The sequence below is a fragment of the Salvia splendens genome, chromosome 4, assembly GCF_004379255.2.
Source record: "Salvia splendens isolate huo1 chromosome 4, SspV2, whole genome shotgun sequence".
In the NCBI taxonomy this organism is placed as follows: domain Eukaryota; kingdom Viridiplantae; phylum Streptophyta; class Magnoliopsida; order Lamiales; family Lamiaceae; genus Salvia; species Salvia splendens.
Window position 1 is genome coordinate 32,735,892 of NC_056035.1, and position 12,153 is coordinate 32,748,044.

At 39.4% G+C, this 12,153-nt stretch overlaps 2 protein-coding genes across 3 annotated transcripts; one reads left to right on the forward strand and one right to left on the reverse strand.

Moving 5' to 3' along the window:
* Nucleotides 1-455: 455 nt before the first annotated feature.
* LOC121801370 (40S ribosomal protein S13) lies at nucleotides 456-2,303 on the reverse strand. Its single transcript, XM_042200850.1, has 5 exons — nucleotides 2,149-2,303; nucleotides 1,990-2,062; nucleotides 1,135-1,273; nucleotides 867-1,053; nucleotides 456-709 (listed from the first exon to the last, which is right to left on the reverse strand). The coding sequence occupies exons 1-5, from the start codon at nucleotides 2,169-2,171 to the stop codon at nucleotides 676-678; spliced, it is 456 nt and encodes a 151-aa protein (XP_042056784.1). The 5' UTR covers nucleotides 2,172-2,303; the 3' UTR covers nucleotides 456-675.
* A 103-nt stretch (nucleotides 2,304-2,406) lies between these two features.
* Nucleotides 2,407-6,453, forward strand: LOC121801636. 2 transcript variants are annotated; one of them, XM_042201170.1, is made up of 9 exons: nucleotides 2,447-2,552; nucleotides 2,631-2,732; nucleotides 2,853-3,018; nucleotides 3,097-3,219; nucleotides 3,355-3,560; nucleotides 4,392-4,535; nucleotides 5,251-5,468; nucleotides 5,626-5,884; nucleotides 5,993-6,453. In XM_042201170.1, exons 3-9 carry the CDS (start codon nucleotides 2,931-2,933, stop codon nucleotides 6,119-6,121), a joined length of 1,167 nt encoding a protein of 388 aa, XP_042057104.1. In that variant the 5' UTR covers nucleotides 2,447-2,552; nucleotides 2,631-2,732; nucleotides 2,853-2,930; the 3' UTR covers nucleotides 6,122-6,453. The 2 variants fall into 2 exon arrangements, with proteins under 2 accessions (XP_042057103.1, XP_042057104.1); XM_042201169.1 differs by lacking the exon at nucleotides 2,631-2,732 and having other exon boundaries at nucleotides 2,407-2,552.
* The last annotated feature ends 5,700 nt before the right edge of the window (nucleotides 6,454-12,153 follow it).

The window sequence follows — 12,153 nt, forward strand, 5'->3', positions numbered from 1 at the left end:
TCCAATTGGAGCGCATGAAATTTTATGGAAAAGAGGTAAATATAATACCCTATGCTCTATTCTATAATAGCAGTCATTTTGCTAATTTAGTATATTCTATAATAGCATAGTCATTTTCAATAAAAGTCAAATACATTTCTTCTCGTTTACTCATTTTATTAATTTAGTATATTCTATAATAGCATAGTCATTTTCAATAAAAGTCAAAGACATTTCTTCTCGCTTACTTTACTACTCGTACTTTACTCTCATCTTTCTACCAATTCCATTTCCTACTATATTCTTCATTTACTTAACTCACTAACACTTTTTTTCTTAAATCACATGCCAAAAAAAAATATCTCCACTACTATGAAACATAGAGAGTCATAGTTATTTGTCTTTACCTTCCCCATTTCCTTGGAGATACTCTAAGTGAATACATGAGCTCAAGTTCGGTACAACATACAAACATCTCAAGCAACATAAATTATAACTCCCAAAGATCAGCATGACACACAGAACATACAAATTTAGGTCACCTTTCACAAGTCAAAGAAAAACTCGTCCGATATCAAAACATGCCTCAACAACAACTAAGGAAAAGTGTCTTGGATACAGAGACTCTAGTATAGGACTTCTATATTGAGATATGACTTGATTAACAAATCCTCAGTCTCCATGAAATTCTTTCTTCTAGGCAACGAGAGTGCTGGCGGTGGTAGATTCACTGCAGAGAAACAGAGCCAAGTTACAAAATATCCCACTTAACATGGTAAGGACAAAATCATGAGCTTGTTTTTGAAGTAAGCAAACAAAGATGGCAGTTTATGAATACTACATAAAGTCAGAAACGGCTTAGTTATCAAACGTCAATATGAACTTACTACTTCCAGACAGGTGGAAGCTTCTTGGTCTTCTTATAGTAGCGAGCAAGTCTGTGGATTCTGCTCTCAACAAGAATGAGCCTGAACTTGGAATCTTTGTCCTTCCTGTTCCTCTCTAGATGCTTTCTGATGGCAACAGCTTTCTTAATCAGGTGGTACAAATCCTCAGGAATCTCAGGAGCAAGCCCTGAGTACAGGTAAAATTTAGAAACTTGCAGCAGTCATGGATTATGATCAGAACAAAGGATGGCACAATGAACAGAAATACCATGTCCCTTGAGAATCCTCAAGATCTTACTGCCGGTGACACTCTTCACCTGGGCAATGCCATGAGAATCACGAAGAATAACACCAATTTGGGATGGTGTCAAACCCTTTTTGGCAAACTTACAAATGTTTTCTTCAACCTAAATTAGGAAACGAACATTTATTGTTCACAAAATGTCAGAAATTTATAACAAGAATAGCAAGTAAGCAGGCAAAGAGAGTTTATTACTGTAACTTTCAACTACATAAATGTATGGAGTATTCTAGAAACAAAGTTTCTTCAGTGAGTTCTTTCTTAGTGGGCTGGAGGGCTAACAAACAAAAACATATGAAACCTATGCATCAAAAGCAGTACTCAAAGTGCACAAAACCATGACTAGATAACAATCCTACAAAAAGTAAATCAACATTGAAGAGAGTAACTACTCTAACAATCACTTGTAGGTGAGAATTATGAACTTTTATTCAAATGAGAATTATTACTTATAGTGTACAGTAAATCCTATAAATTCATGACTTAAAATTCTAGAACTGAAAAGCCAGACAATTAAGTTTATGAAGCCTTAATCTTGACTTCAGTTTAAACCAATCATCTATGACTAGTGGAAACACATCCAAATAGAAGAAATTAGTATACCACAAGCCGTGTATTAATCAACAAACGGTACAGAATGACCAGATTGTGCAGTTCACCCATGCCCACTGAAATACCAATAACAAAGCACAAAACAATAAAGCATTACATTATTCAAATAAACACAAGAAACACCATGTATAAAAATCAATCAGATGTATTGCTAACGAGAAAATCCGCCGAAGAGGAAAAAACTGGATAAAAGGAACAGTAATCACGTACATCCTGGGAAGAGATTTTGAGCCAGCTCGGGGGCGTCCTCTTGTACGGAAGTGCCGACGCTGAAATACCCTTACTGCAATAATTGATAAAATGCAGTTTCAGTAATTAGAAATAGAGGCATAGATAAACGAGCGAAATCGTAGACCAAAAAAAACCCACCCTCTGCTGTGCATACGTCCCATGGTGGCGGCTGAAGTTCGCGGCCCAGCGGAATGCAGCGGCGGCTAGCTGATGCTGTACAAAACCCTAGAGTGACGATCGTAAAATCGGGTGTGAAAGTGCTTTTATACTATGTCACAAACATATTTGCAATTCAGTCCTTGGACCTTTTCTTACTTTACATTGTGCCCCTGCTGGCAATGAATATAAGGCTATCTCGTTATTTCAGCCCAAATAGAAGGCCCGATCCTCCTGAAACGGGTTTTGTCATGAGAGGCCCGACCCGACCCGACCCGAATGATGTGCGCTTAAGAAATTAGGAGTAGAAGATATCTGATCAGAGAAGCGTTGCTGCAAATGAGATTTATTTGATCCTCAGCTTCTGCTAAAAGCTCTTAACTAACGTAAGTTGATCTGATCTCATTATCTGGACAAGTTTATGGAATCAAGGAAATCATCCTTTAATCTTATTCCATTTGTAGAATTGCGCAATTGTGTGTTACACTAAGCTGCAAGCGCGGAGCTGATTTGTTAAATATCCTCTGAAATATAGGGCAAAGTTATGGGATGAGCTAATTTGTATTGTATGTCACTTTTCATGGGGCATGTGTGTGTGTGAAGGGCAAGTTCATTTGCTGATTTGTGCGTACAACTAGAAAGCTGCATACATTGTTATTGTTATTCTTATTGTTATGTTATTGCAGTTCAAATCGTGCAGAAAGAGCTGGAATTTAGAAACTGTAGTTGAAGGTAGTGGTAAGCTGTTTGAGGGAGTGTAGAGTATGGTGCTGGGAAAGAGAATCTGTGTTGGATGGAATCGGTTGCTTTTACTTCTTCCCGTTGTTATTTTAATCCCCCACTTTCTATCAGGTAGATAATTTCATCTTTCCTTTAGGATTTTTATGCTGTTTTTATGTTTAACAAATGGAATTAAGATGCTTCTTCCAGTCAAGGAGCTCCATCAACAAATGGATTCTCGGGATGTACCTAAGGAGAAGCCAAAGAAGCTCGATCATCTTATTCAAGGACCTGCTGCTGGGGAGGGACTTCCCAGTCGTTTGCAGTGCCAAGGTTGGACAAATTCATACTGTTTAAACCTATTTTTTCCTACTGTTTGTCCTTGTATATTTTAATGTCCATTAAGAATTCATGACTATAATAAACATATCATTCATTATCTCAGTGCTCGACCTGCAATATTTTCAGGAACAAGGGCTCTTAATCGAACACAAGTTCTGAAGTTTCGTAACAACTCTGTCCCAGCGGACCATGTAGCTTTAGTCACTGTGTTCACTACTTACAACTCCACTGCTGACAGCGGACGAAATGAATTGGCTACTGTTGGGAACATGTCATACAACAAAGTGGAGAGGTCAATGGCCATTTTGAATGTTTTCTTAAATTTTGTTCAGGTATTTTTTTATCATTCACTTTCAAAACTACAACTATTGAAATGAGTTTGACTGCATATAGTTCTGACCAATCGTAAGCAGAAATATTAGCATGCATAGGATTTTTATGGTTAAGTTTTATGAATAACCAGTTTATGAAAATTATAATTCAAATTAATCTTATATACAAGTAATGATATCTGGAAATTCTATTCCTATCCACATGCGTAGTAATTTGTCATCTAAGAAAGATAAATGGGAAGTAGCACTCTTGTCTCCTCCTTCCTCTTTATATGGTGAAATATGAAAATGACTCTTCAGGCATTTTCACATTAAGAGCTGTTTAGATATCATAATTTATCATTGGATATCTATGCTAAACTTACTTTACCAATTTTGTATTAAAACCCGAGCTGAACTCAAGGTGTATATTCTTTAGGGACGGAGGGAGTAGATTTTACTTGCTTTGCAGAAACAGTGCACTTTACAATATGAGCTACTGTTATCTCAGCATATGGCTTAGTCCCTAGGAAGGGTGTTGCAATTTTTGTTGTCTCTGTGTATGTGGCTATGTGCAACCATTGGTAGGCATGTTCTGTGTGCTATAAATTTCCTGAAACAACAATTTTAATACCATATTTGCCAGCAGTTTATGAAAAACTATACATCCATCATGGACTTTAGTAATGCAGAGTTGAATTATATATATGACACCATCTTTCCCATTATATTTCCACTTGTGCCGAATGGGTCATATTAATCACACTATCTGGATGCTGTATGTGCAATGTCTGAGTGTCATTAAATTTTCTCAGTTGAGTCTACTAATTTGATGGTCTATTATGATTCTAGGTAACCATGCCTGAAAGTCATGTTATCATTCTTACTGATCCTGCCTTTGATCTTCCACTGCATAGAGATATCGTCACCATTCAACCAATACAAGGTGAATATTCGAGAGACAAGTTGATGCTTCAAAGAATCAGGTCTTACATTGTAAGAGCGTAGGGCATTTTGGGAATTAGGACATTCTTTTTCCTAACTAAGTTTGATGACTCTTATATGTAATAGATACTCCCTCCGTCCCAGTTAAGATTACTCCTTTCTTTTTCGCACGTATTTTGAAAAAATGATAATAAATAGTTAAAGTGGAGAGAAAGTAAAGTAAGAGAGAGAATAATATAGAGGAGAGTCTCTTCTACATTATTCTATCTTACTTTAATTTCTCTCTACTTTAACTATTTATTTTCATTTTTCCAAAACACGTGCGAAAAAAAAGGGGTCATCTTAACTGGGACGGAGGGAGTACTTTACATAAAGGTGCTAATCAACTACCACATGTTACAAGAGCTGATTAAACTAGCCTTATTTCTGTGTTTACATGCTCATCTGATATTAAATGCAAGCATCTTGAGTAGACTTTCTTGGTGAACCTTTAAACTTTCTTGTTTGCCCATGGACTAGAATAGTGGTATTTTTACCTATAGTTAGCATCTAATGGATATAAGCAAATTATATATGTTGAATTTCTTCTGTTTAAATTCTCTTCATATTGCATTTCACTTCTACTAATGGACATCTTTATTTATTTAAGTCAGAGCTTAAGTTTTATCATGTATGTAAAACTCTTGGCAGATTTTCTTTAAAAGTTGATTTACAGTTTAGTAGCAAGACTTTCCCACACTAATTTGCAATACTGTTGTTTCTGCAGATGTTTCTACAAACAAGACTTGAGAAGCTGAAACAAAAGCAGGAAAAAGTAACTCATTTCATTTTCACGGATTCTGACATAGCAGTAGTAGGGGACCTTGGAGAAATATTTTCCAACTATCCTAATTTTGATCTGGCTCTTACATTTCGGAACAACAAAGATCAACCTCTAAATTCAGGATTCATTGCTGTAAGGGGTACCGCTGATGGAATTCAGAGGTACATTTTTTTTCTCTTTACTCCATTTTTATGATTCGATTGCAAGTTGCAAGAAACTTTTGAGTTTCTGAGCCAATTCTTCGAGTCCATATGATGAACTTTGGTCCTTGATATGAGTGAATAAAATGAATGAATAATACTCTCTTTTTGTCTACAGAGGTGTGGCATTCTTGCAAGAAGTACTAGCAGTTTACAGTTCAAAATTTATGCAAGCTTCTCGAATGCTTGGAGACCAATTAGCTCTTGCATGGGTTGTTAAATCTAAACCTAACTTTAACATGAAAAGGTTCTCCCGAGGAGAAGCTTTCCAAGACATGATTGGTGGTGCTTCAGTGCTTTTCCTACCATGCTCTCTTTATAACTGGACACCACCCGAAGGTGCAGGCCAATTTCATGGAATGCCTTTGGATGTGAAGGTAAAATATATGCTTATGGACTGCTGAAAATTGATTTTTTATTCATTTACTGGCTCAGGTTTTTGAACAACATTTTTCTCTCAAAATCTGCCTAATTTCTGGACATAGGTTGTTCATTTCAAAGGATCAAGAAAGCGACTGATGCTCGAGGCCTGGAACTTCCTGTCGACTTCTTCAAACCTCCCTGATATGCTATGCCTTATCTTGAGAAGTGGAAGAACAAAATATGACTTCTGAACTCGGTATAGGCTTTTTTTTTGCCGTTGCAGCCGTCATCATCATCATTGTCAGGTTGCATGATTTGATCCCTTCATTTTGAGCCGACATCGTTTCTACTTCCACGCGAGACGCCAACAATCTTCTGAGGATGGGTGTGTTTTGCCACCCGAGACCGCCATGTCTTGCACTAAGTGTAATCGTCTCCCTTTCTCGGTCTTCAGATGGGTGTGTGTGTGTGTGTTTTGTAGCTATGGGTCAGAAAATAGTTTGATTGGATGCGACAGATTGCCTATTCGTTATTGCTAGTATTTTTTTTCTTGAAGAGGAAAGAAGTGCTCCGTTTGCTACTATATCCTCGACGCAGTGTTTGAAGTAATGTCATTCACTTAAAATAATATCACTTCCTTTAAACGGCAATTCAATGACTTAAAATAATATCACTTCCTTTGAACGGCAATTCAATGACTTAAAATAATGTCACTTCCTTTAAGGCCATCCACAATAGGAATAGCCCAGCAATAGCCCAGTCATAGCCCAGCCACTGCCACATCATCAGCACTAAAAATCCTCCTGTCACATCATAAAAACAAGCAAATAGCCCAGCAATAGACCAGCCACATACTATCCACATCATTATTAACAAATATATACAAAATGAAATAATTAAAAATCACACAATATACGGAATTAAATTTACGACACAAAAACGAGAAAATTCACTAATATTAATAAAATATAAAAAGTACATTAATTAAAAAAAATTACATAATTAAAAAAAACTAACGGCGGTCAATCCTCTGTGCCCATAACTCTTCAATTAAATCCATTTGGAGTCGAATATGAGCCGCCGTTTGGCGCATGTCCGCGTGTGCTTGTAAGAGGCCGGCTTCATCGTGAGGTACCCCACTCCGTACGTTGGGGGCGGCCACGCCGTGGCTTGGACCGGCTTCATTATCGTCGTTGACCCAATTGGTCAGTTCGCCACCTTCATCTACGACAATCATGTTGTGCATGATAATACATGCGTACATGATATCAGCAATGCATTGGACTTCCCACAAACGCGTAGGACCCTTAATTGCCGCCCATCGAGACTGGAGCACACCAAATGCGCGCTCCACGTCCTTGCGCGCCGACTCCTGTCGTGTCGCAAAGTAGGCCTTCTTCGCATCTCCTGGGCATCGGATCGTCTTCACAAAGACGGGCCACCTAGGGTATATCCCATCCGCCAAGTAGTAGCCCATATCATGTTGGTTGCCGTTGGCGACAAAACTGATGGCCGGACCGACGCCCTGACACTGCTCGTTGAAAAGTGGCGACGAGTTGAGGACGTTGAGGTCGTTGTTCGAACCAGCTATCCCAAAATACGCGTGCCAAATCCAAAGCCGGTAATCAGCTACGGCCTCCAGGATCATCGTGGGATTCTTTCCCTTGTAGCCGGACGTGTAGAACCCCTTCCAGGCTGCGGGACAGTTCTTCCAGTCCCAATGCATACAATCTATGCTGCCTAACATACCCGGGAACCCATGCTGACTCCCGTGCATCCGCAACAGATCTTGGCAGTCTTCGGGGGTAGGCTTTCGCAGATACTGATCACCGAATACTTCTATCACTCCCAGACAGAAATTCTTCAGACATTGCAAGGCAGTCGTCTCACCGATATGGAGATACTCGTCCCACATGTCTGCCGCGCCTCCGTAGGCCAACTGCCGGATTGCCGCAGTGCACTTTTGAATAGGTGTGTGGCCGGGTCTGCCAGACGCATCGTGTCTGAAGCGGAAATACAGATATCGAGACTCCAAAGCGTTGACAATACGCATAAACAGGTTCCTGGTCATCCTAAAACGACGCCTGAAAAGGTTGGCGTTGAACCGAGGCTCCTGTGCGAAGTAGTCTTCGTATAGGCGCTGATGTGCAGCTACGTGATCCCGATCAATCACACTGCGGCGGTGGACCACTGGGGGAGGTCGAGGTATCGCCGGCTGCAAGGCCCTTTCCATCCATTGGTTTATCGCGTTGGTCGTATAGGCGTCCAACGCCTCGGCCATTCGACGTTCGTACTCCTCAGCATCCCCTCCGCTACCACCACTACTACCACCAGCATTACTCATTTTGCGTTGTTGATCTTGAACAGAAATTAAGATAGAGAGAGTACTCGTTAAAACAAGTGGTGCGAATGAAAATGACGAACAAAGCGCGTATATATAGTGTTTCGAAAAAAAAATTATTTTTTCGCGCTAGGCGGTGCGCTGGGCGATCCGGGCGCTGCAATAGCGCCGAACGGACCTTTCAGCGCACCGCCCAGCGCCACGCGACCGCCCAGCGCTGCGCGGTTTCTCTCTCCAATCGCCCGCTGGGCGGCTGCAATAGATCGCCCAGCGAACCGCCCAGCGCCGGCGCTCGGCTGGGCGGTCGCTGGGCGCCTATTGTGGATGGCCTAAACGGCAATTCAATGGTTTTCCCCAAATTTAAGTCAATATTCCTTCATTCCACTCAAGATGGCCACATTCTTGACTGACACGAAGTTTTAGATGGAATAGTTGTTTGTGATAAAGTAGAGTTGAAAAAGTAATTGAATATTTTAATGAGAGAGGAGAGAGAGAGATTTAATTACAAATATAGAAAAAGGACATAATTGGACAAACTTAAAAGGAAATGTCGACATCTTGAATGGGACGGGAGGATTTTTTATCTAGAGAGGACAAATACGAAGAAGAATTGTAAAGTGCTAGTATAATTAGAGTATCCACTATAAGGCGGACGTCCTTAATAGCCCCGCCCCCTTTTTGTCCACAACCCCAGTTTTTTTATCCGCACCCAAAAAATTTGTTTCCGCCATTATAGTGGACACTTCCAATAGCCCATTTTTTTTTTCATTTATGTTAATTCAATTATAATTAAATTTATCGGAGTATATGTAATTATAAGAAAACGGCTATACGTGAAGAAATTAAAATTAACCACTAAATTTTCGTCGTATTAAAGTACTGGAAAAATTATATAACGAAAATTTAATCTATTGAAAATCACAACGGTGTTCACACTGCGCCGCCTCCCCTACGTGCCCAAACTTCTTCAATCAAATCGGCCTAGAGTGTGGTATGTGTTGTGGTCCTGCGCATATCACTGAAACGTTGGATCAAATATTCATTGCTCCGTGGTACGCCCATCTGGATCGGCGCGGAGGCAACACCGTTACTTGTACTTGCGCCATCTTCTGGTGCCCAGCGCTCTGCCGCAAATCCTTCATCTTCTATTATCATATTATGCAATATGATACATGCTAACATAATATTCGCGACATCATCTTCGTGTCAAACTCGTGTCGGGCACCGTATAATGGCCCACCGCGATTGAGGGACACCAAAAGCGCGCTCAACATCCTTCCTAGCACCCTCTTGTTTCCGCGCAAAATATTGTTTCTTCGGACCAACCGGTTGGCGAATTGTACTGGCCACCGAGGATACATCTCATCCGCCAAATAGTATCCTCTACTGTACTGCGTGCCGTTGGCTACGAAGCTGATTTCTGGACCCTCCCCCGGCACTCATCATTGAAGAGCGACGATGACTGAAGAACATTGATGTCGTTGTTTGAACCTGCAACACCGAAATACGCATGCCAGATCCGCAAACGGTATTCAGCAACGGCTTCCAGAATCATCGATGGATGTTTGTTTTTGAATCCAGTCGTGAACTGACCTTTCCACGCCACCGGGCAGTTCTTCCACTCCCAATGCATGCAATCGATGCTTCCTAACATTCCTGAGAAACCGTGGATCGAACTGTGCATATCCAGTAGTCTTTGACACTCATCAGGGGTGGGCTTTCGTAGGAACTCCCCACCAAATATTTCCCGAATCCCCTTACAAAACTTCCTAAGCACCGTTAGGCTAGTCGTCTCACCCATCTGTAGATATTCGTCGAACATATCAGCTGGTCCGGCGTACGCAAGCTGCCGGATTGCAGCGGTGCACTTCTGAAGCGTAGACAGCCCTATCCGGCCAGCGCAATCACTCCGGAGGGTGAAGCACCGGTAACGCTCCGCCAAATTCCTCGCTATATGGTTGAAGAGCCGTTACGACATTCTGAATCGCCGGCGGAAAATCTCGGGTGGATAACGGGGGTTATCCACAAAGTAGTCCGCCATTAGACGCTGGTGCGCTCCGCTATGGTCTCGTTGGATGGTCCGCCGACGACTAATCGCACGAGGGATTGCGCCCTCCGCCACTTCCGCCGCGCACCGCTTCCTCCTCCTCGGCCTCGTACTGCACCTCTTGAATCAGAGAATTCCATGCGTCGTTCCACAAATCGTCCATTTCAGTCCACAAATTCTAGTGAGAGAAAGTATGAGTGATGAAGAGGTGGAATGGTGTGAAAATAATGAAAGGAATGGGCTGTATTTATAGGTAAATTAAATTGAACTTAAAAAAAATTAAACGTCCGCCCCGAACCGCCCGCTATAGGCCTGCCCGCCTATCGTCCCGCAGGAGAGGCACCGGCGCGTCCTCGCACAAAAATCGCCTGATGCCCGTCCGCCCCGGAAATTTTGTCCGCCTCGGTGCGGACGTTCTCCCCACTATAGATAGCCCTGCCGTCACCCCGTCGGGGCTATAGGCGCACCGGCATTCTAGTGGATGCTCTTAATCTCGCTTTCTTTCTTTCATATTCAAATTAGAACTAGTTTTTATCAAAAAGCCAATTTTCTTGATTTATCCTCCCGTAATTTGTAGGCGTATATATACTTTTCGTCCTTAATGAGAAACCAAAGTTTTCCTATAAAAATCTGTAGGCTTGTGTTGCTTAAAAAAGTAACCCCTATTCATAGATGGAAATTATGAGAAAAGGAAAGAGAGGTTTATTTCCAAAAAAGGAACGCTCTTTTTTAGTACATTAACTATTCTAAATGAGTAAATTTAGTCCGTAATATTTTATAATATCTTTTGAGGTCCATTAATTATAAGTTAATATCAATTTAACTATTTTTTGTTATTTCTAATATTTTCATAATCAAAGTACCCTTAAGGGCTAAGATCATGAAGGGCAATTGAATTTATTTATTCATCCACTTTTTTCTTTCTTCTAATTTATTTGGGATTAAGTTTAATAGATCTTATACTATTATTATTAATATATATCATACTTTATTTTAATATTATGATATTACTTTCTAGTGCTAGTTAATATTTTTGATATGGTTACATTCTCAATTATTTAGATAAAACTAAGATAAATATTTTATTTTAATGAATCTCTTAATTTTATTAAATTGAAAATATAAGTTAATCATAATATATACTTCCTCCGTCTCATAAAAATATGTGCATTTTCCATTTTCGTTCGTCCCAACAAAATATGTGCATTCCATTTTTGAAAAGTTATATCAATTAAATAATGTATGTCCCACTATCCACTAACATTAATTTAACTACTATTTTCTATCTCTCTCTTACTTTACCATACCATTCTCCTCCTCTCTCTTACTTTACCAACTTTATCTTAATTCCGGTGCCGTAACCAATGCCCATATTTTTATGGGACCGAGGAAGTAATGTATAGTACATTCAAATAAAAATTTAATAAAGTAGAAAAAATATGATTCACGAATAGTCAAGAGAATAGATATGAGAACTATGAACAATTTTCATGATGTTGTAAATGGCCTAATGATAATACTGAGACACGACATTGTGATATTAAACAATTGATAGCAACTATTGATTTTTTTTATTTTATTAAACAATCATAGATTTAAATTAATCATATATTCAACTAAGAATGTCATTGTTTTTTTATTAAATTGATTATGGATTATTTCAACTAATTTTTTTAGACTACAGTTACTACATAAGAGTAAATAAAATAAAACTTAGCTCTTTGAATTATTTAAAATTCTAAATCTTAATTTATTTTTAATCATCAATTTGTATTGCACTTAAAAATAACATATTCTATGTATAACTTTAAGATTGAAAAATTAATATTCTATCTAATAAATTGAACTACTTTTATATACAAATATTGTATAAGTATAATGTTTACATATATTTA